The 25,189-nt window shown below is 42.7% G+C and overlaps 1 protein-coding gene across 6 annotated transcripts in view; it reads left to right on the plus strand.

Moving 5' to 3' along the window:
• map4k3a (mitogen-activated protein kinase kinase kinase kinase 3a) overlaps positions 1–25,189 on the plus strand; it is a 95,692-nt gene that overhangs the window by 30,364 nt on the left and 40,139 nt on the right. For all 6 annotated transcript variants that reach the window (XM_077015634.1, XM_077015198.1, XM_077015287.1 and 3 more), the window contains exons 3-12: positions 8,668–8,758; positions 8,927–8,991; positions 13,098–13,153; positions 13,423–13,470; positions 13,787–13,829; positions 14,863–14,935; positions 15,278–15,409; positions 17,202–17,264; positions 23,307–23,388; positions 23,994–24,110. In XM_077015634.1, the coding sequence (XP_076871749.1) occupies positions 8,668–8,758; positions 8,927–8,991; positions 13,098–13,153; positions 13,423–13,470; positions 13,787–13,829; positions 14,863–14,935; positions 15,278–15,409; positions 17,202–17,264; positions 23,307–23,388; positions 23,994–24,110 (770 nt within the window). The remainder of the gene's footprint in view (positions 1–8,667; positions 8,759–8,926; positions 8,992–13,097; positions 13,154–13,422; positions 13,471–13,786; positions 13,830–14,862; positions 14,936–15,277; positions 15,410–17,201; positions 17,265–23,306; positions 23,389–23,993; positions 24,111–25,189) is intronic.

Raw genomic sequence — 25,189 nt, forward strand, 5'->3', positions numbered from 1 at the left:
GACATGAATGAGATAATCGTCGTATTTGTTAAAGTACTTTAAGCTAAACCCACGTCTGCAAACTGTTGCAAAGTCCTTTGCCAATACCATGAAATACAGTCCCTCATCAAAAGGAGAAGCGGGATAATGTGCTGGTGTGTTTAATCTCCGAGGACACTGTGCTGTTTTAGTGTGTTCAACTCCCTGGGTTCCTTCATCTGGCTGTGAAGGCAGAATACTGAAATTTAAAAATCTAAAGGCTTTTACAACAAAGAGAGAGCTAGCACTGGAGAAAGTGTGTATGTGTGTGTGTGTGTTTCTGTGTGCGTGTCTTTAATTCTCTTAATTCTTTAGAGGAATTCAGTGATTTGAAATCCCGGTTTCTCATGCGTGTATAACTAATGTCCCTGTGTGTGCACGTGTAATGGCGGATGCCCGCGCCCCCGCACGTGTGAGACTCGGGCTGCCTTTTTCACAAGGTCTTCAGCGAGGGCGCCTGTGCTCATGCCCTCTGTGGTCCGCCACGCCGGTTAGAGGCTGGGCGCGCCAGGAGCAGGCGTGTGAAAAGTGCTGTGACGGTGACTCATGGAAAGACCAACGAGTGTGATCCAGAGCTCACCTCTACCCCCTTCCTGCAAGATTAACTGCATCTTGTAGGCAGGGCATATGGCTCTAATGAGGATTTACAGTGGAGAATCAAACACTGTTAATCTTTAATTAAAACACACTGTTAAATAAATTTTTTATTAATTAATTAGTCTGGTAATTCAGCTGAAAAGAAGTTTGACTTGGTGTGTGTGTGTGTGTGTGTGTGTGTGTGTGTGTGTGTGTGTGTGTGTGTGTGTGTGTGTACAGTACTGCAGCCCCAGTAGCTGCTCATATATAATGTATGTGCTTGGAGGTCTCAGAAATGTCACCAGCTGTAGTGTCAGCGTCTGGCTGAGTGTCCTCGGAGGTGTGTATTGGTGCACGCGTGTGTGTGTGTGTGTGTGTGTGTGTGTGTGTGTGTGTAGTGGATAAGTGGAAAGGAATGGGGTGCTGAGTGTGGGTGTGTATTATAGTTGTGTCACCTGAATCCACTGGTGTTAAGGAGCGTATGTGGTATGTGTGCGTTTGCGAACGCTAGTACTCACTAGTAGCCACAGTGAGTGGTCAGCCGTGTCTAAATCACGGTCCGTTCACAATCGCACTTCAGAGGTGTCCTGTAAACACGATCGTGCTGTAAAACTGTGTGTCTGCGTCTGTCTGTTTAACGCTTGCACACAGCTGTCGCCACATTTTCAGCCAATCAGCAGCAGTTTCTTTCTTTGGTGTATTTATAGTCACAGAATCTCTCACCTACACCGTGAACACATACCAACACCTGCACAACCTTCGTGTTCTGCCAGTGAGCCAGCGACCGTCGCACACCCCTCATATACCGACAACCACCGTTTGTGGCCCAACATTCTACGTTTAGGACGCGTTCGCTAATTATCTACTCGTGCAGTCCCTGGCAAACGAGTGTCGCTGATCGGAGCGCGTTCGTTTCGGCTTTGGTCATTGAACCTCGGAGCTCTTTCAGAGCAATCGCTGGATCTGGTGTGGTTTCTCATCACAAGTCCCCGTCTCACTCCAGGTTTGAGCGATGACCTTGTCTCGGCACTGCCTGGATCATGCAGCTTCCATTTCCTCAAGATTGATCCAGCAGTGCTCACTGGATATGCAAACAATTAGATATTATTTTCAAGCGTTCTCCTATCTTTTGCATGGTACATAAGCATCTTTAATGTTCTCAGAATGCTCTTTGGTCTTTTTCGCAGTTTTCAGTCAGATTTACAGTCTGAGTGATCGGTTAAGAGGATCTTTATTCCAGACCTGATGAACCTTTCAGATAATTTGTTAGTGGAGGCCAGTTGTAAAGCAGTTGTGTCCTTGTTGCATGACACAACACAAAACAAGTCCACACTGATCTCAAGCCTTTTAAGGGGATTAAATACTTTTGCAAGGATAGACTTCATCACAATCTGTTTATCTTCAGCTGAATGCGATGAAATGTACCTCTGTTTTGTACTTTGTGAGCAGAGGGATTTGCCTTTAGCTGTTTGTGTGTGGTATGTAAACATATTCCTGGCTTGTCTGTGTGCTGTGGTATGTGGAGCTGACTGTGTCCATGTAGAGTAATGGAATTTGATTCGGATAGCCCCGAGAAATCGAGCAGTTTCGTGCAGCCGCTCCAGGGCCGCGGTGTCTGTGCGGAACTGCGTGTCTCGTGTATAGCCCAGCACAAACCTTTAACCTCCAGCACCATCTAGATAAGAATTAAATACTGAATCACCAGAAATGGAAAAATCAATATATCTGTGTGGGCATTGTAATGTCAGACTGTGGTAACACAGACAGCAGACCTACTTGTAGCATTTCATTAGGACTGTCTCAGAAGCGTATTGGTCCGATTGGTTCACCAGTTTCAGCATTACACAACGTCTGTGTCTCTCCAACATCCTACAGAAATCATTTTTGTTGTTGTTTTTTCCCCCCGATGAAGAGTTCATTCAGCCAAATAAGCACGGGCTGGTTAGCTGAATTACAAATCTGTAGGCAAAATTCACTTTCTCATAATATATGATCAAGTATATCGTAATCTTGTTAATCGCTTTGGTACAGAGAAACCGTACCTCCTGTGCTCTTGCTCACTGGTCTTAACCACCATACCATAAATACTCCCAACATCATTTTTTAACACCAGACGCTCAGACTAGTCACTAATCATGCTTACAGAACATGTTCGGAGAAACATAAACATGAAATGGCAATTGCGGATTTTCCTAAAATTTTAATTTGATGTCCAATGGAAGTAAATATGGGCCTCTTTGTGGCTTTGATTAGTTGATTGATCGATTGATTTGTACTTTATTGATCCCTTTAGGAGGTTTCCTTCAGGTTTCCTCCATGAGGAAGGTAATAAAATAGTAATAGAAAGAATACATTAGGAAACAGGGGATGTATAATGTGTGCGTGCGTGCGTGTGTGTGTGTGTGTGTGTGTGTGTGTGTGTGTGTGTGTGTGTGTGTGTGTGTGTGTGTGTTTATATTTTACAATATAAACAGAATATAACTATATATGAGAGTATAAGTGAATAAAGTTATTGCACATCATTATTGGATGTTTGTCCTGTTTTGTTGTGTTTTGGTGGTCCAGGTTGTATTAACTGGTTGGTTGTATGTTACTGTCCTATTACCCTGCTACCCCTCCTAACCACCAGAGAGGAGTTGTACAGTCTGGCGTGAGGGCATGAGGGACAATGATTCTGAAGATTCTTTCAGTCTGTTGGTCCTGGACTTAAGAAGGAGCAGTCTGTCTCTGAACAGGCTTCTCTACTGACTTATGACAGTGTGCAGAGGGCGACTGGCATCATCCATAATGTCCAGCAGTTTGCTCAAAGTCCTCCTCTCTGCCACAGTTACCAGAGAGTCCAGCTTCATGCCGACTACAAAGCCCGGAGTAGATGAGACTCCAGGCGTCTCCACCCCTAATTGTGAACTCGCAGGAAACCTTAGATGCTGAGAGTATGTGATTAGTTTTACAATTTAACCTAAGGAATATTTAATTTAATTTAATATTTAATTGTAATTGCAAAAATGTTCTTCCAGTTTAATCTAAGCAATGTTCTTTATTACCGCTGTAAGCCAATTATTTAATTTTTATATTGTTTTAAAGAAGGGAACAAAATAACCCTTTAAATTGTTGATAACATCCTGAAAGCTATCACTAATATAGTTGCTCTGAAGGAAAGGAAATGTTGTGGTGACTGTGGCGGATCTGTAGTCAGCAACTAAAAAATTTAACACTGTCCCGCTGTATTGACCAAAGAGGAAATGTCTGTCCAAGGTGGTGGTGTGGCCTTCTGGCAATTACTTTGCATTTGTGTGTAGAGCTTTAAAGGGCTCACAGAGCACAAACGTCTTCAGTGTGATTCATATAGATGTGAAAAATTGTTTTTGTTGTGGAGAAATCGAACAACCACACACCTCACCCCAAGGTTTTGATGGACAAACTCTACAGGCAAACGCCCTACGTAACTGAGCCTTTGATTGGTTGTTGTGGAAAAAAGAGGCATGTTAGTTTGTTCAAAGATGAATGACTTTAAGGAGTGGGTGTCGGAAAATTAGCATGAAGTTTTCATGGTGGTACACGAGGGGCAAAATGAAATCACAGAGCTGTGTATAAGATCGCAATGGCGGTGTCGTCTTTTCACACACCTTACAGTCTTGGCGTCTGGAAGAATACCAACAGCTTAAGCGTTTTTGGGAGGGATGTTTTGGGCCTTTGAAGAAAATCTGGGTGCAGGATGGAGGATGCAGCGATTGCAAGAACCGTATAATTTTTGCAACTTTAGTCACAGTTAATTGCATTTAATGATGATAATGTGTTTATTAAATGTTGCAGTGTTTTTCTGTAAATCACAAATTCTAAAATTTTCCCAGTCACAGCAATATTCCCTCTGAATATAAACAGCAGCAGTCTTCTTTCTATTTATTAGAAGTCTTGCAGTATTAGTGTTGTTTTTTTAATCCCAGCAGCATTCTCAGGGATTATTAAATTCAGCAGTGCCCTCTGTTATGATTGGGCCAGTTTGTGTGCATTTCAGTCTGCTGGTCTGCTGGTGACGTAAGTTTCATTTAATCTTTGGGAGAGGACACCGCTCGCACCACCCAACCTAACGTATTATATGCCCGGTGTGAGCAGGAAATATTGGGGGAGACACGTCCTCAGCTCAGACCCAGTTCTGTTACTGTCACGTCCAGACCCATCTCAGTTTTTCCTCTCATTCCCTCCGTCTCTGCCGTATTTTGACAGATGCTTTCTGCTGATTGGCTTCAGCACATATCAGAGCGATGGTTATAATTGGAGACACTGTAATTCAGGATCTCGCTGTGCTTTATGGGCCATCGCTCATTTTGGGTTTAGATGTTTGTACACCTTCTCTAAGCCCCACACTGGGACCGGATATGCTTTTACAACAGAGCAGGGAAATTAGACACCGTTTAGTCTGGCTATTGTAATATTTCTTCCCCCCTCTAGATTCTACTTATTCCCCAGTGACTCATACATAGTTCAAGATCACACCTTTATATTAGAGCCAGTCAAGCTGAGCTTTAACAACATCTGTATAATTTCCCATTCGCTAAACACTGTTAGCTATGCAACACTTCACAGTTGAAGTGATTACAACCTTACAACCAGATTACTTAGCCATCTGGTCTTAAGTAAATTTGACTAGATATTCCAATGAAGTTGATGTATTTTTAGTTATGAACTTGAATCTGAGACCGACCTTGAGTTCGGTGAGACCATGGAAAGTGACTTTTGATTGGCTCTGAGAAGATTCTGGCAACACTGTATGCAGTGGGGCTGGGGATCTGCTGACCTCGACTGGGGATGTCATTAAGCGGTGGAAGGAATACTTCGAGGATCTTCTCAACCACCATCACATCTTCCATAGAGGAAGCAGAGCTGGGGGACTCCGACGGGGGTTTGCCCATCACTCGGGCTGAGGTGAGCAGGGTAGTTGTGAATCTCCTTGGACAGCAAGACTCCGGGGGTGGATGAGATCCGCCCCGAGTTCCTTAAGGCTCTGGATGTTGTGGGCCTGTCCTGGCTGACACGTCTTTGCAACATTGCGTGTACATCGGGGGCAGTGCCTCTGGACTGGCAAATGGGGGTGGTGCTCCAACTATCGGGGGATCACACTCCTCAGACTTCCCGGTAAGGTCTATGTACAGGGTACTGGAGAAGAAAGTCTGGTCAATAGTCGAATCTTAGTTACAAGAGGAACAATGTGGGTTCTGTCCTGGTCATGGAACACTGGACCAGCTTTTCACCCTTGTGAGGCATTCGATTGTGTCCCTCAGGGACTTCTCTGGGGTTATAGGGTATGTGGCCCGCTGCTACGGGGTCCAGTCCCTGTACAAACGGAGCAGGAGCTTGGTTCACATGGCCAGCAGTAAGTCAGACTGGTTCCCAGTGGGAGTTGGACTCCGCCAGGGCTGCCCTTTGTCACCAATTCTGTTCATAACTTTTATGGACAGAATATCTCAACGTAGTCAAGTGGTGGAGGGGGTTCGGTTTGGTGGCCTCAGGATTCCGCGGATGATATGTTCCTGTTGGCATCATCGGGTCAGGACTTGCAGCTCTCGCTGCATCATTTTGTAGCCGAGTGTGAGACGGCCGTGATGAGAATCAGCACCTCTAAAACTGAGACCATGGTACTGTTGGACAAGGCTGGATTGCCCTCTCTGGGTTGGGAGTGAGTCCTTGCCTCAAGTGGAGGAGTTCAAGTATCTCGGGTTCTTGTTCACGAGTGAGGAAAGGATGGAACGAGAGATTGACAGGCAGATGGGTGCTGTGGCTGCAGTATTGCGGACGTTGTACCGTTATGGTGAAGAGAGAGCTGAGCCAAAAGGCAAAGCTCTCCATTTACTGGTCAATCTACGTTCCGACTCTTCCCTATGGTCCCTAGGGAGGCGATCTGGGCATGTCCAACAGGGAGGAGACCCCAGGGAAGACCCAGGGCACGCTGGAGAGAGGGAAACCTGGGCCTCTTTCCTTAGGCTATTGCCCCCGCGACCCGAACCCGGATAAAGCAGATGAAAACGGATGGATGGATGGAACTTGAATCTGGAACGTTTTCTTATATTCAGCTTTTATAATTTTGCTAGATGATTGACTATTAAACATCATATGTTTCTCAGCTCAAGTTCTGGGGCAATACCTAATCTGTACCCCAGTCTCGTTCTTTACGCTGGCTGTCTCTCAGCTCCTGATGTGCTCCTTTGTGGAGAGAAATGCCACAGTGTCACCTGAGAGTGAGACTGGCAGGAAATGCAGGTCACATGACCCAGCCACAGTGACTCAACACTCCTCAGGGACCGGCAGCTCATTTACATCCTAAAGGACCCAATCCACCGAGGATCAGCAGTTTGGTCTTGAGTGAAGCATTATGGGTAGTTTATCACTGCAGCTCTAAAGTCTGTGTTTTTACCAGGCGGCATGGTGTGACCCATGAGATCCGGTTTGTGTTCCTGGCACTTAAAGCTAGCAGTTGCATTGACTTATTTAGTTGGTGTTGGTCAATAGCTAGTTGGCAGCCGTGTTGTTAGAGTGGGCTTCTCAGCTGGCTTGAACTATATGTATGGAAGGACACACAACAGTGTCTCTCTGGAGGTCAGAGGACAACGTGCTGGAAACAAATATACTAGACAGACATGTTTTGTCCACCAACCGATGAACGGAGCATTAATAGTGCCTCATTGGTGTGTAAGGAGAGGGCTTGTTTGGTGTTATGTAAGTCAAAATCTTTTTCTCTGTGATTCTGTGACCACGACGAGAGCAATCTGAATTCACAGACAGAGACAACATCAGGAGAAAAAAGATATATACTGCAAGAAAAATAAATAAATAAACACAAAACAACTTTTAATGAGCCGGCAGTTCCCATCATTAAGCAAGAAATGACAACAAAGTGGCTTTGTTCTCACAGACGTCTGTCCTCCCTCTCTGTTGTTTACACTCTCCCTATACATCCCCCCTCACACACACACACACACATGCTGACACCCCCAGTAGCCATATATATTTTGGACCAAAGAAGTGAAGTGTAGCTCAGATTGATTTTGTTCGGCCCAAAAGCTAAGCCGGCACTTGTCCAGTGTCACTGCCCCGTCCAGCCCTGCAACTTCTCAGAAGGACGCATGGCCCAGGGGCCCTGGTTCAATAACCCTCGTTTAGTAAACATGCTAGCAAAAAAAGAGGCAGGTTGGAGAGAGAGAAGACGGGAATGAAGGGAGAGAGGGATGTTGTTTATGAGACCAGCCATTTTCTGGACTGTTGAGGATTCAGCATCTAAGATTAGAACTTCATTTGTAGACTGCGCTGATGGCGTTTAGCCTTTGGTGCCCAATCCAGCTCCACCACAGATATAATCAGCACAAGATGAAGTCATAGGTAATATGAGAAAGAGATGATGGAGAAATGAAGGGAGATGGATGAGAAGAATAAAATAAGAAATATAGCTAGCTAAGAGAGGAAGGGCGGAAGTAAAGTGTGCGTGTGTGTGTGCGTGCGTGTGTGTGTGCGTGCTTGTGTGTGTGTCTGTCTGTCTGTGAGAGAGTCAGGATGGAATGGCTGAGCACCTGTTATTGAACATGTGTATGGAAGTAATGTCTCTCTTTGCATATGTGCGTGTGCTAAGGAGACCGTGTGTGTGTGTGTGTGTGTGTGTGTGTGTGATAATGTTTTGTGTATGTATGTTTGCCAGAGTCTTTTATTTGTCATGTTTAATGCAGTTAAGAAGTTTGGAGTAATGGAGTTTGGAAAAATGTTTGGACTCCGGTCTGTTTTTTGCAAGCCCTCTGCATTTGCTGATTAGCTTCTAATTTATTAGTAGTCAGCTCCTATTGCATCAGCTGCACTAGCTGTCAGGGTGTGTGTGTGTGTGTGTGTGTGTGTGTGTGTGTGTGTGTGTGTGTGTGTGTGAGAGAGAGAGAGAGAGAGAGGGGGGGGGGGGGGGTTCTTCAGGACTCTGTTTATCTTCAGAAATTGGGCCACTAATTTCACTGCTGAGGGCCTGAAGCCAGCCTCTGTTCGCCCTCAACATCCGCCTCTCTAAGCTCGAAGATGTCTGACAGTGTCTCCATCTCTCCACAGGAGAGGACTTTGCAGTGGTGCAGCAGGAGATTACCATGATGAAGGACTGTAAACACTCAAACATTGTGGCCTACTTTGGCAGTTACTTAAGGTATAGTACCGCACTAACCGTACGTGGTTCCAGTCCTTTCTTCTCCCACACCCTTTCTCTTCAACAAATACACAACGTATTTCCAGAATTTGCCAAAGCTCATTACTGTCTGTAGTTCTTCAGTCCAGTATTGACAGAACCTCTATTTGTTAACGTCGCTCTTGTTAGGAGGGACAAACTGTGGATATGTATGGAGTACTGTGGAGGGGGATCACTACAAGACATTTATCACGGTAAGATTGATGAACCACTCCTCCATTCACCAATAAATAAATCTGACACCTTACAAAGAAAAACACCATGACGTCTGTCTGGTCTGCGTATACTTGCGCGTCCCGACGGTTGCTTAGAGACGTTTGGCTTGGTTTGCCGCGAGATCGTTACAGCTGGTTATCTCAGCAGCTATCAGCACACACCCCCCCCCCCCCCCCCCCTTCTTTGGCCAGCCCTGCTACCGAAGGTTAATGGGTTAGCATTAATGTTTTAGCATAGCACCAGGGCCCTCCTCCCACGTTATCAGCACGTGCCTCCTAGCAACCCACTGCTACAGCGGCACTGTGCTGCCGTGTCTCCGACATTATTAGCACATGCACGCTGGCGAGGAGGTGGAGTGAGACGGGAGAGATGAAGGTGAGTGAGAAAACCAGACAGGCAGGGAGTGTGACATTGATAAGTTGTAATAAGAGTGGACAGAGAGTGCAAACACAGTCCCTTAAAGGAAACACCTTCTCTCTCTCTCTCTCTCTCTAAAAATAGAATGCAGAAAGATCAAAGCAGTGCACTGTTTCCTTTATCTATTATAACTTGTAATTATCTAAACAAAATCTTTGCCATTCAGCTAACCAAATATAAAAATTATCAAATAACATGTAGAGTGTTATAACCTAGCTCTGCCCAGATGTAGTTGTAACTGCGTTCAGTTTGTTCTTTGTGTTTATCAGTCCGCGCAATAGGTGATACTGTTCTTGGTGTATAGGGTGCTCTCTTCCTACACATTGAAATGAAAGTCCCTCTGAAGCCCTGTGTGCGTCAATACTTTTGTCGTTCACCCGATGGTTCATCTCAATGGTTGGAAAACTGCAGCTGACTCGGATGGAAAAACTCGCAGAGGTCCAAAGCTAGTGTAGTTCTCTGTGACCTTTTGCTAGCAAATAGTAAAATAATAAATGTTTAACTTCAGTTAATTTGTCTTGTCGCACAGGGTCTTGGTGCAGAATAAAGACTGATGGTTATACACTGATAATAGGTGGTGATGCGCTGGTCCACTCTCTATAACCACTAGATTAACGATAAGGTAGAAAGCTGGACAAAGGAATCCCATCTTTTAAAGGTTTGACCTTCATGTTGTCTTTGTATGTCATGCAATTGTGACCCCCCCCCCTCCCCTCCCCCTCCACATCCCCACACACTTGGTCTGAAGGTGGAGATGTGGTGGAAACTTCAGAGCACATATTTTACATGCCATCCATAGCAGGTGCAAGGTTGGTGGGATCCATTCTTGTTTGCAGTTCACCAGTCCAATCACAGTCCGGTTTCGGCGCTTAGGTTCAGTACCTAAACATTCAAGAATAACAGCATCTGGAGAAGGTCATATTTGTCTGTAAATGTCCTTGTAGGATATAACACTGCAAGCATCTTAACAGATCATATGTTACATTGCAATAAAAAAGAAAAGAAGTAAGCAATACCTACAATACAATGCCATAAGTAATTCAAGTACACTTATTTTCCAAACCCTCTCAATTGTTTGAGCTGGAACACAGCTACGAATTTCAGGCATTTCATCGTTTAGATCTTTGACGTGTTGCCTAAGGGGTGCTCAAGCTTACACAACAGATATGAAAGAGAACAAAGAACCAGTGGTTCAGACTGCTGGTAGAAATCCACCTAGGAAGTGGTTTTGTCTCTTATCCCACCATGATGTCCTTTCCTAAACAGGAGTTTATTCACTTGGTAAAGGGCATGTGCCTTGACCAGCTGGGCATGTTCAGGCACTTTTGAGATAAGTGGTTTAACAAACTGGTCACTCCAAGCTTGTGGTTAAGGAGATTTTCTGAAAGGCTATCCAAGAATTTCGAATGGTCCTTAAAGCCACTGAGTACGAATGCAGCAGTGGGTCAGATATATTCCCGGGTTGTCTTGCAGGACGACGGCCAGAGCTGGTCTAAGTTCTTGTCCATTTGTGCTATGTGAAGAAAAAAAGTTGCTAGGATCCACAAGAGTCTCTCCTGTTGATTATACAAGAGTTTCCTTTTGATTGCATTGAACTGTTCTCAGTGATGGACCGAGGTATCTGCCTCTGCAAAGTCCGGTGAAATGAAGTGGGGATCTACTCGCATGAGGTCCAAAATCTGCCTCTTCCCAATGATGAGGGAAAAGTGCACAGATTATTTTCGCTCTTGGCAGTGGGAACTGATGAACAGGGGACAAATATCACGATGTCCGAGAGTTTCAAGCAAGTCTTGGCTGACCGCAGATTTCTATGACCACCATTACTAGTGTGTTACTAGTCTGTGGTCTACTTCTGTCATTGACGAGGATTAAGGGGGCGATACAGATAGGACTGCAGCTCCTTTAGTGTACATGGGAATGAGTCATGGTTATTGGTGGGTTGACATTGTGGTCATGTTGTAGTTGCTTGGTTTTAATGGAGGTCCATGCATAAAGGATGGCTGGTCTCAATGGTGCCATCCCATCAAGAAGGTCTTGACCAGTAAGTACGTAACTATTTTGTGTTGAATGTGAAAAACTCTAATCTGAGTTTGATTATCTGAAATCTGAAATGTGCCCAATTCTAATCTCATGGAGGTGCAGGAGTTCCTGAGTTCCAGCAATTATGCAAGAAATGCGTGAACATTTTCAAAACTGTGGTTTTCCTAAGGAAGTCATGGATGCTGCTTTTGCTTGTGTTCTACGTATTCAGAGTGGACGCACTGACCTGTAAACAATCTACTGAGACTACAAGAATTCCTTTGGTGCTGACTTATCATCAGACGGTGGCTGATATTATACTTAAAAACTTCAGGATCCTCCAGGATAATGTAGACTGCATCCCTTTTAAAGGATCCTCCACTAATCTCTTATAAACGAGACAAAGACATTAAAGACATGCTCGTCAAGAATGGATTTAATTAACCGTTCAGATTCCAACTGTGGTACTGTAGCCTGCAACTGATCTAGATGTGCTACTTGTACATTTATTAACACAACCACTAACATTACTGGCACAAAAGGATCAGTTGTTATCACTCATTCATCCTCATCACCACAGCAGGAGTTGTTTACTGTATTACTTGCAAGAGATGTAATCAACATTACATTGGAGAAACCAAGAGAAGACTTGCTGATCGGGTTGTTGAACACCTTCGGACCATCAGGATTAAGGACTTGATATTTCCAGTGTCAAGTCATTTTAATACTAATGGACATTGTATTAACAACATATCAGTTTAAAAGCATATCAGTCATAAACAACATATCAGTCTTAATATGAACACTGCCTGTAAAAAAATCAGATTTAAGAACTCTCATGCTATAAGTGTGATTAAACTGAAATACATATTTATTGTAAACACATTATTGCAAAACTATCATTAGAGTGACATGACAATGATCAACAAATGTAAATGGAAAATTAAAACTGAAGTTGTCTGAACGTTTTTATTCTGAAACATCTTCGATTTTCTGATTGACACAACACATACAATACTGATCAGAATATCCATTTCCGTATCAGCACCACGTGGTGACTGAAGCATCCAATAATGTGGCCAACTCCTCAGTTGGTAATATTTAATTCCCCGTCTGTTTTGCAATTAGCTGTTTTGTAGAAATAAATTAGAGTTGTTAACTTGATGTTCATAATGTGAAGAACTTTGTAGGGTAGATTTGTAACATTTTGTGGCAGTCATATTCTTTAGCAGTTGGGTGCTATGTCTTTTCCCAAAGGTTATTTATCTTTCTGAGTTTGTAGCTCCCAGTTACATATGAAGTTCAACAAAGGACTTTTGAACATTGTGCTAGACTCATGGTGACTGAGGTTTTAATGGTTTACCATATAAGCTGTGCGGTTTGATTTCTCATACACCCATTTTGATCCAAATCCATGCTGTAGTGTCCTGATAACGTGATTATAAAGCTCACACTTAGGAATTGCGAGTGAGCTGTTTTTTTATCCTTTTTATTTACATCATATTTGTCAACACATCTTGCCATGCTGGAGGTGGGTGAGTTTGGCTGTACATCATTTTAAAGCACTGAGCTCAACTTCAGTGTCCAGATTAGGAAAGTGTTATGTGGCCGTCTGTCTAATTCTCATGAACATATACTCTCTCTGTAGTTACTGGACCACTGACGGAATCGCAGATAGCTTATGTATCACGAGAAACCCTTCAGGTCAGTGTTTCACACAGACTTTGCCCATAAGAGGTTGATGTTAAGTTGGCATAACAGCAGAAACATGCCATGTCCTATATCCTAATAGCAGAAACATGCCATGTCCTATATCCTAATAGCAGAAACATGCCATGTCCTATATCCTAATAAGAATTATTTATGTTTGTCCCCTTTCGTGACAACTATAATAAATCACAGTTTTATATTGTTAAGTAACCGTTACAATTTTGAAATCTTGGCATAATATCTCGTTTTTGTAAATGTTGCAGGGTTTGTACTACCTTCACAGTAAAGGAAAGATGCATCGAGACATAAAGGTAAAATAGAGTGTAGCTCCGCTTTTCTTTTGGAATAATCACGCAGAGTTCAGCATTCACACCAATCCCAAAATGTTCATGTTTTGAGCTTATTTAAAATGACTTCTTGATGGACTCATGTTCTATGCTCATGTAGATATCAAATCATAGTTGAGTTTGGACACTCAAAAATAATCAAATTTGAAAGATTGAAAAAGCTGTCCTGTTTTTAAAGATCCATATTACCTAAGAAACTGCACAGCCTGCATTGTATATAAATGTTGTAAATATTGTTGAAAGCCACTAATTTAATTTTTTATTCTTTTACTACGAACAGGGAGCCAATATTTTGTTGACGGATAATGGTTACGTCAAGCTAGGTAAGATAACAAACCTTTTTCATACACATCATACGCAATTGTTTGTCCTGCTTTGTGTAGTGTTGCTGCAATAAAAAATGAATGAGTTTAAATTTTGCTATTTGGCTGGTCGTGCATGACATCTTCTCTATGGTATCATTGTGCAAGTCTGCAGTGCTGCTTGGCTTGATGACGGATGCATTTTTTCCGATGCAACACTTTGATCAGTAATTGTCACAGTTCTCAAATGGGCCGTTTTATTGGACTGTCAAGATTTTTTCCAGTGTTATTGGGGAATGGCCAATATTTAATGGCCTAGTGGGGATGTTTATACAGTGTAGGGGGTGAAATACAGTGTAAACCAGTCTGTCATATAAATAAACTGCAGACCACAATCAGTAGCTGAACAAACAATGGCTAATCTGTAATCTCTTTGCTGTTTACTATAACGAAACTTGAACATAAAAAAAATCTCTCATTGAAGTGCCATGCTGCTCAACTAAATGGGATGTCCTGCCATATTGCTCCTGTAGATCAAATAGTGGAGCAAAGTGCTAGCAACACTCGCACAATATGAAGGGTTCAGTTCTGTTAGGCTCTGGATAAGAGTGTCTGCCAAGTAATCTGAATATACATGCAGACACTAAGGCTCATCATTAGTCTCTCTGAGTGGGAACAGGCGTGGTATAATGAATGGTGGTGGCAAGCCATGGCTTGTGGTGGTCTGTGAATTGAGTGGTGTTTGTTCCTTCAAACCACTGATTCTGCCGACTGGAGACTGTGGTTATGTCGGGCCTAAATTAAATGTTTCAATGCAAATAACTTCCTGTTCTATGTTATGCCAGACAATGTCATTATCACTGAGCCATTTCTTTGACTGAACCAAAGTTGTAGCTGTCTCAGGGAAGGAACACGTACGCAAGTGCGGTTAGATGCGTAGAAGATGTCTTGATAACCTTGTAAACCCTGTAAAGCTGCTTTGCGACAACTTGAGTTGTTAAAAGCGCTATACAAATAAACTTTGATTTATTGATATCCATCTTTTTTTAAACAGCTGACTTTGGTGTTTCGGCCCAGATCACAGCAACTCTAGCCAAGAGGAAATCGTTCATTGGTACACCTTACTGGTAAGCCATTTTGTTGAATTTTGTTATAAGCATGTTTAGTTGTTGATGATGCATCTAGAATGCATTGTCAAAATGCTTTGGGCAATGATTAGGCTTAGTTTTGTGTTATTTAGCTCCCTGTTATTTAGTTTCCTTGTGTTCAGGAAAAAACTTAAAATATGCTTTCAAAACATGTGTAATAAAAGAACTTTAATTGTTATTCCACAAGTAATGTATTTGGGAAAGTCAGAAAATCTAATAGTGCCAGTATTAGACATTCTGAACATATAGAGGTAAAGATTGACTTAGAAGGACCAATGTTGATGGTAATAGTGAAATTGGTGGTCATTGTGTTCTTGGCAGGATGGCACCAGAAGTGGCAGCCGTGGAGCGAAAGGGAGGCTACAATCACCTGTGTGATATCTGGGCGGTGGGCATCACTGCCATTGAGCTGGCTGAGCTGCAGCCCCCCATGTTCGAGCTGCATCCTATGAGGTTAGAATCTCCTCCCCCAAACCCATGATGTTAGAATCCCCTCCCATAAACTCAAGAGTTTACAATTCCCTCTCAAACTCATGAGATTAGAATCCCCTCCACCAAACCAATGAGAATAGAATCCCCCTCCACCAAACCAATGACATTAGAATCCCCCTCCACCAAACTCATGAGATTAGAATCCCCCTCCACCAAACCAATGAGATTAGAATCCCCCTCCACCAAACTCATGAGATTAGAATCCCCCTCCACCAAACCAATGAGATTAGAATCCCCCTCCACCAAACTCATGAGATTAGAATCCCCCTCCACCAAACCAATGAGATTAGAATCCCCCTCCACCAAACCAATGAGATTAGAATCCCCCTCCACCAAACCAATGAGAATAGAATCCCCCTCCACCAAACCAATAAGATTAGAATCCCCTCCACCAAACCAATGAGAATAGAATCCCCCTCCACCAAACCAATGAGATTAGAATCCCCCTCCACCAAACCAATGAGATTAGAATCCCCCTCCACCAAACTCATGAGATTAGAATCCCCCTCCACCAAACTTATGAGATTAGAATCCCCCTCCACCAAACTCATGAGATTAGAATCCCCTCCACCAAACTCATGAGATTAGAATCCCCTCCACCAAACTTATGAGATTAGAATCCCCCTCCACCAAACTCATGAGATTAGAATCCCCTCCACCAAACTCATGAGATTAGAATCCCCTCCACCAAACCAATGAGATTAGAATCCCCCTCCACCAAACTCATGAGATTAGAATCCCCTCCACCAAACTCATGAGATTGGAATCCCCCTCCACCAAACCAATGAGATTAGAATCCCCCTCCACCAAACTCATGAGATTAGAATCCCCCTCCACCAAACCAATGAGATTAGAATCCCCCTCCACCAAACTCATGAGATTAGAATCCCCTCCACCAAACTCATGAGATTAGAATCCCCTCCACCAAACCAATGAGATTAGAATCCCCCTCCACCAAACTCATGAGATTAGAATCCCCTCCACCAAACTCATGAGATTGGAATCCCCCTCCACCAAACCAATGAGATTAGAATCCCCCTCCACCAAACTCATGAGATTAGAATCCCCCTCCACCAAACCAATGAGATTAGAATCCCCCTCCACCAAACTCATGAGATTAGAATCCCCTCCACCAAACTCATGAGATTGGAATCCCCCTCCACCAAACTCATGAGATTAGAATCCCCCTCCACCAAATTCATGAGATTAGAGTCCCCTCCACCAAACTCATGAGATTGGAATCCCCCTCCACCAAACTCATGAGATTAGAATCCCCCTCCACCAAACCAATGAGATTAGAATCCCCCTCCACCAAACTCATGAGATTAGAATCCCCCTCCACCAAACTCATGAGATTAGAATCCCCCTCCACCAAACCAATGAGATTAGAATCCCCCTCCACCAAACCAATGAGATTAGAATCCCCCTCCACCAAACTCATGAGATTAGAATCCCCCTCCACCAAACTCATGAGATTAGAAGCCCCTCCACCAAACTCATGAGATTAGAATCCTCATTCCTTAACTCCATCAGTTTACTATCCTCTCACTAGCTTCCGTCCATCAAATTACGGCTTTCTCCTCAAACGTTAGGAGATTCGATTTAGTGTGGTACTGTTGGATACTGTTAGACGGACACAACCAAACCGATCACATCTGAACATGGATATAATAATGAAGTGTGTGATTAGAGGTTTGTATTTTGACTATTGAGTTATTTTGGTTGGAACTAAATGGAGAATTTCTATTTCTAGGGCCTTGTTCTTGATGACAAAAAGCAACTTCCAGCCACCCAAACTGAAAGACAAAGTTAAATGGTGAGATATTTTATGGTACATCTAAATCTATATTACAGTTTCTGTCAACACATTGATTAAATCCTAATTAAATCCTTGTTCTATTATAGCTCTTAGTGTTGTGTGTTTATGTAGTTGGGCATTTTTCTGAAGTGGACATGTGTAATTGACTTGAGAAAGAACTAAAAGAAAATGGCAGCCATGTGTGTTCAACTTTAGTCAGGAAGTAAAGTTGATAAAGTAAAAGAAAGCTTGTAATTGTATTCACCTAAGCCATTTTTACTGTGAATTCCGGGTAGTGTTCAGAAAATTAGGTCCAGGGCGTTTCCCAGGCAGCACACGACAGGAGCATGTCTGCGTCAGATGCGTTCTCTCTGCTGGAAATAGTCTGTTGGGTGTAGGTGAGGGGTGGAGTCTGTGTAGGAGATGGAGGAGGAACAGCATGACGCAAAAAGGACACAGCAGAAATCGAGGTGTTTCGTTTACAGGCCACAAATATGGAAGACGAGGCCTCTTGTATCTACAATACCAAATTGGAACACAGTAGACAGGCAAGCAGAAAAGACACTTTTGAATCTGGTCATCTCTCCACTTGGACATCTTGCGGATGTTTGGTGGAACGGAAACGTTGACAAGCCCTTCACCGCACAGTGACCTGTTCGCACACAGGCTCAATCAGACTTGACGCAGCATTTATCCTGGAGAGTTTGCAGGATAAAGGCTTTTTTATGTCCAGTACAACTGGGGAATTTTGAATACGTACATAGAGCTTCTCTGGGAATGTCTAGAAAAGATCAGGGTTGTCCTACATGTCAGAAGAGCCTTTGGTTAGTGACTGCCAGCATTTAATGACTGCAAACCTTACAGAAGTTGAACAAATAAAACTGTAATGTGGACTCATTAATACTTAACTCAAGATGAAGAAGTCAAGATGAAGATGACCATCACTACTAAACTCAAGAAGAACCAGATCCTGGCTGTTTTACTGTTGCTTTTAGGGACAGTAAGAAATATCGAATATTGAGCAGCGGATTTCAACAAGGACTGTGTAGTTGCACTACTACAGTTACTTTGTTCCTTTTCTTTGTGCTCCACTAATTGACATTGAGCTGCATGTGAAAATACAAAAATAAACCTTCCTGGTGCACTGGTAGCTTTTTAAAATTAGTTCAGAACTGCATGTGTAGATGTGAAGGACAGACAAATAGCATTTGACTGCATGCCCAGACCAGTCATTAGCATTAGTACATTAAGCGATGAGAATAATTCTGGAACAAAGACCGCCAAGAGAAGAGAATTTCAAGAAATGATCATGGCTTAATCTCTAGGGGGACTGGTGTTGATACTTCATGAAGAATATAAGAACACGCTGGATGAAGCCATTGCAGAAATGCTGACCATGACGTGATTCCAAAAGATAGATGCAAAATCTTCACTTCTCATTGTTTGAGCTCCGCTCAATGAGTTCAGAAATTTGCACAGTACTTCAGGAGCTAAAGATGCAGACTGCGTTTCTGTTTTAAAGCAGACAGCTGCGAGGCTTGACACCTATGGTAAATGTCCAATGAACCATCCACGTGTTTGATGACTTCCGCATATTTCATGTTTCAGTAATAGTAAAAATAAGGAAGTAATGAGATGGTGATGTGTTTCCTTTATTGCTGGGTATAAATGGTACCAAGGCCATCAGTCCGAGACTGATAGAGTCGTAGAACTATTATTCTGAAATAATATCGTCAGCTCTGAGCAGTTCTGAGAGTCATGGACCCCTGGAGTGAGACAGTCAAATGCTTATAAAAATAATTTTGGTTAAATGAAAAAAAAAACCAGAGCCTTGAACTAGGTACCGATGTCAGAAAACACCTTCTGCTTGGTCAAAACCCCAACCATCGCTCTGTTTGTTGATAGGCCACCTGCTCTGGAGGGCACCACAAAAAATGTGTGGGCGGCACACCATATTTCAGCACCGCATGCGTCCAGGAAGGTATTCACTGAAGTAGGGTGTTCAGACAGAACTCAAAGAGTACTGCATAAACAACTCCATTTCACAGATAAGAATGAGACGAGCAACAAGGTGTATTAAGGCCAGGTGGACCATATATAACGGAAAGGACCTCCAGATGCATTCGGTCAGGATGTAGTCATGGGGATTTATGAGACATGGTGGCATCTGTGCGAGGGTGCATTGTTTCAGGTTATGTAAAGCGTTGACCAACATGTAAAAAGAATGACCTTGAAAATGAAAGGTACTTTATCTGATACAGCACCAGACGGCACAGTGTTGACGGAAATTACTTGCAGTGACACTGGAGAGAGTGTAGTTGAAGACCCAGCTTAGCTGCTTAAGCAGCAGCCTTCACAAGTGCTAACGCAAGATGGATGTTTCAGTCTTAAAATAGGACAAATGACATTTTGAAGATGCAGTAGTTACTGGCAGCGTTACTGTTACCTCAGAGTCATCTGACATGCGTGTAGACCAGGGGTGCCCACAGTTTTCAGCTTGCGAGCTACTTATAAGATGACCCAGTCAGAAAGATCTACCGGGGTGGCGGCGAACGTAATTTGTTGAGCGGGGGGGGGGTGGCGAACGTAATATGTTGAGCGGGGGGGGGGGGGGGGGGGGGGGGGGGCGAACGTAATTTGTTGAGTGGATTGCAGATTGGCTACCGTGAATGTCAATCAAAATACAACCGTCAGTGCAGATGTGCGATTCATCTACTACTATTTTATGTGACGCGATCTACGCACATTCCTTCGCGATCGACCGACACTTCCTTCGCGATCGACCGGTCGATCGCGATCGACGTAATGAGCACCCCTGGTGTAGACAAACCTCATATGTATGGTTTGAAAAATTTACAGATTAAGATGTCTGCTAGGTGTGGAGCTTGAGACATTTCAGGGGCCTTTGGGGCCAACCCCCACCTCCCCAGGGGACCGAGTTGTGCAGACATGGCACACTAACACTTTATCCGCCTGGCTCAAAGCCAACAGTCACTGCTGCACTAATCACAGAGACACAGACACCTACACTAACCACAGCCATCAAGTGCACCACCTCTGACTCTGATTACAGAGCCTGAAACTGTCGGTGAACAGATGAGCCAACTTCACATGAGTCCAAAAACCACTTCTTAGCAGGGACTAAACAGTAGAAAAATAAGAAGTGATTTCCTCACCTCTGTGTTTCTGCCTGCCATGTTATAATGGATCCTAAGATTTTGTAAGACGGAGAGAATTAATGTGTGTTCACTCGAGTGACATTCACAAGCACAGTCAGATGTTTAAAAAAACAAGCTGCTAGGTTTTCTTGGCTTTCTTGACTTGTGTGTTCATCTCAGAACCGATACACACAGAGGAAGTAGGAGTGTGCTGTAGCTGACTGATGTCATTAAACACCTGCCTGTAGCTGACTGATGTCATTAAACACCTGCCTCACCTTATGCACATATTGTGTAGGTGAACTTCATAAATGATTTCAACATCACCTGGGAATGTGGTGAGCTTCATCCTTAATTCTGACAGCAAGTCTGCTTCATGACATCACGTATCTGCTTGTTTATCAAACCATGGCACCAATCACTGATCTCTGATCTGATCACTAGCAGAATGGTCTCCCAGTCTCATCACTAACACAGCTGTCTCCCAGTCTCTTGATTCAAATTCCCAAGAAAAAAAGTCCCTGTTACCCTGAAACTGTTGTAGTTCATGTAAGGTTATTCATTAATATGTCTTTAATTCTTGGATAGTTAAATGAAAATCATGAACTAGATGTTGTTTTCTTATCAGAGACCTGGCTTAATAATGATAATTTTACACCCTCATTGAAGCCAACCCCCTTGTACAAGTTTTTTCCAGTGGTCATAGAATTAATGAGGATGGTCCCTGTCCATTCTCATTGGAGGACGGTGTCTGTCGGTGGTTGTGGAGTTAATGAGCGTGGTGTCTGCATATTTCACAGTATATTAAGCTGTACAGGATTTTTTAAAACAAATGATCTGCATTTGAATATCTAGCTGTGAATCTTAAAGCTAAACAGTCAGCTTTAATGTTAGTTATATATCACCCTCCTAGACAACATGCAGGTTTTTGTGAAGTACTCTGTGAGCCGTTCACCTGGATTTTAACCGATTGTGATCATTTGCTACTTATTAAGGACTTTAAAATTCACCTTTGTAAATCAGTTTTCTGACGCCCTTTGATCGTTCACAGCATGTTGCAGGCGCTACACCCAATCGTGACTACACCTTGGGTCGCATTATATTGCACGGTTTACATGTCAAGACATCTAATATTCTAATGCTCTTCCTCCTCCTTTACAGTTTATTTGAATGTTTTATTCTGAGGCTTAATTAGGCAGCGCCACTAAAACCCGAGTCTCTGTCTACACATTTAATGTCCCGTGGATAATCTCAAAACGTTCAAATGTAACAGAGAAGGCGTTTTCAAGCCTCACTGACCTCACAAAAACAACTCTAAATTCCTCTTAACCACAGTCGATAGTCTGGTTAATTTCATGCACTGTGTCCCAACAGAACTTTAAAATGAAAAATGCGATAAGTTCGCAGACTTTTTTTATTAGAAAAATACATTCAATTAGGCATGATGTTGTGTGATGAAGGCAGCTACCTTACCTGGGACTCGAACCCTAGTCTGAAATGGCAACTCTGACCACAGGACCAGCACCACAGCAGCCAGTAAATAGACTTATCTCAGTCCATAGTGAGGCAAGACACACTTTGTCACCATTCTTGTTAATAAAGAAACACTAAAATGAATTCCCTAGTCATCTTACTTACCAAGTATGATAAAAATGTGTTTTTTTTTAAATGTGTGCAGAAATGTGTTATCCGCTCAGACATTTATCTTCAACAGCTGAGAAATGTTAGACCATTCGTTCAGTCAGTCGTTCTGGCCTACCAGATAACTCCAACTCAAGCATGAGTGTAAAGTTCTGCAGTGATGATTTTGACATGTACAAAAATGAAGCCTCATATTTAGCTTCTTCTCAGACAGCTGTCCTGGATACATGTGTCTATCAGACACTAACTAAAGAGGTATCTTGAATCTGCGAAACAAAGCTTCAGTATTTGTGGTAGTATGAAGTATGTTTCATAAAATCAGAGATGTTAGTCTTCATGATTATTGTACACCATGAAAGCAACTTCCTGAAGACAGGAGTAATACCAAACACCTAAAGGGTAGACGTTTTGAGTAATTCAATATAAAATCTCCAGGAAGACATACCTTCATAACCATCCTGCAACATCTTCCTGACCAATTAAGGAAGGATGTTTTTTTTTTTTGTTTCAAACTTTTTTCAAAAGAGGGGCTCTTTTGGCATTTCATAAAGGAGCAAAAGAACATGACAAACCCATAGGAAAACCTCTTGAGGTCTAAAGGCATCTGACCTTTCTGGACGTGGCAATGGTGACGAAAAGAAGACCATACAAAAGATATCTTGAGTCACAGACAGCTCCTCTTTACTCAGTGTTGTTCCAGAAGGTTCTACAAAGGATCAGCTAGCTGACTATCACAAATATCTGAACGTTAATTGGAGTTGTTCTGAAAGCACTCATGTTTCGATATGATACTCGTATATGAGTATAGTGTCATAAGGTGTGTTTACAACCAATATTAAATGTTATAAGCAATTATATTGCGCTGGCCATTTACGTTCAGGTTTTATTTTTTAAGTGCAGACGCCTGATGACATCTGTCGATTTCTGCTGTGTGCACATTGTCTGGGTATTCCCATTTCTGTTTGTGGCAATGCATGCTGGGAGAATTGAATTGAGGGGGAAATGCCTTATTTGTTCAAATTATTCAAAGTTAGAATGTGAAGTTGTTTAAGCAGAAGACAGTCATTATATATTCATCAACACTATTGAGTACCTTTAGACTGCTCAGTGGTTTATATTCTGTAGATCATGTGTTGTAGATTATGCTCTATAGATCTCTGGTGGTCGGCCTGGGTTAGACTGCTGCATGGGTGAGGCTCTACATGTTTCTACATGAGGAGGGACGAATGTGCTGTTAATCTTTGGTCTCCATGTTTTAAAGGACCAACAACTTCCATAATTTTGTTAAACTGTCATTGACAAAGAACCCAAAGAAAAGGCCTTCAGCTGACAGGTTATTGCAGGTAAGTAATTTTTTTAAAAATTAACAAACTTCAGTGTTATTGGATTTTCTTATAGCAACGCACATTTACAATGTATATCATTATGAAGTGACAATCTATCTTTTGCCCACTCTCTAACCATGACTGTCCTAACCAAATCTGATGTCCAGTGACCGCAGGTTTTCATATAAACCAAGCAGCACCAAGTCTGCATTTTGTGGATAACCTTTCCCTAATTCTAATGTTATGTTCCATGTGTCATGTTGTGTGTGATGTATCATGTTGTTTGTGATGTGGCGTGTTGTGTGTCATGTGGCGTGTTGTGTGTCATGTGGCGTGTTGTGTGTGATGTATCATGTTGTTTGTGATGTGGCGTGTTGTGTGTCATGTGGCGTGTTGTGTGTGATGTATCGTTTTGTCGGTCATGTGGCGTGTTGTGTGTCATGTGGCGTGTTGTGTGTGATGTATCGTTTTGTCGGTCATGTGGCGTGTTGTGTGTCATGTGGCGTGCTGTGTGTGATGTATCGTTTTGTCGGTCATGTGGCGTGTTGTGTGTCATGTGGCGTGCTGTGTGTGATGTATCGTTTTGTCGGTCATGTGGCGTGTTGTGTATTGTGTGTCCACAGCACCCATTTGTGTCACAGCCCCTCAGCCGCACACTGGCCATCGAGCTGTTGGATAAGTCCAGTAACCCCGACCAGTCGCTGTATACAGACTTTGATGAAGACGACCCTGAGTCAGAGGTGAGGTATTTCAGGCACTACTGAACAATGAATAAGCTTCTTTTATGCCCTTTGACCCTAACCAATAATAATTGGTTAAAACATTAGAGACCTTTAGTAGCATTGGTTACTGTTGTTGTAACCAGCAGGGTGTGTGTGTGTGTGTGTGTGTGTGTGTGTGTGTGTGTGTGTGTGTGTGTGTGTGTGTGTGTGTGTGTGTGTGTGTGTGTGCACGTCTGACTGTGTGTCTGTGGCGGAAATGGAAACTTGGGTCAGCGACTTGAAGTTGATTGGCTCTTCTGACGTATTTTGATTTGGTGACTCAGATATTTGCTTGCCTGACTTTCAACTCGATTCTTGAAATTTGTGTGTGGGGGGAAACAAGAATCTACACTGGATTTTATAAGGCATCTTAAAATTCACCGAAAGCTTGATATGGACAGCAAGCATGATTGCTAGCCAACTAATCAGGTCGATAGGATTTAAATACTTTATCTAGTAAGTTCCACCACAAAATTGTACACTGTATCTGTGGTTTGTAGATACATTCTCCGTTGTCCTACAATTTTCTTTTTAGCTAAGGTTAATTTGCAGACCAGCGTAAATTTAACATTAGCTAGGTTTCAGGTACTGTTGTGATCTAGAACGCACATTAGCCACCGCATACATAAAGACTATAAACTGCAAATGAGATTAAACTAAAATTCTCTAAGGGAGACTCGAGACTCCACTCGGACAGTGTGACTTGTGAACATCTCTGGTGTGTAGTATACAGTAGGTCTGTGTGTGTGTGTGTGTGTGTGTGTGTGTGTGTGTGTGTGTGTGTGTGTGTGTGTGTGTGTGTGTGTGTGTGTGTGTGTGTGTGTGTGTGTGTGTGTGTTTGTGAAAGGCAGTAGAGTGTGTGATGGGTAGTAGGGGTTCTTTTCTCCTTTGTACTGAAGTCACTGTCATTGTTTCCATTTGTTTTCAAGATGCAGTAATTGTTGAATGTCTGGTCTTAATTGTTAGAGATGACTTTTTAAGTTATGTACTTTCTTGATCTATTCCATCCATCCATCCATCCATGGTTTCACATATTCAGCCTGTCCTTTCTGTTTTCT

Source organism: Brachyhypopomus gauderio, chromosome 1 (genome assembly GCF_052324685.1).
Source record: "Brachyhypopomus gauderio isolate BG-103 chromosome 1, BGAUD_0.2, whole genome shotgun sequence".
In the NCBI taxonomy this organism is placed as follows: domain Eukaryota; kingdom Metazoa; phylum Chordata; class Actinopteri; order Gymnotiformes; family Hypopomidae; genus Brachyhypopomus; species Brachyhypopomus gauderio.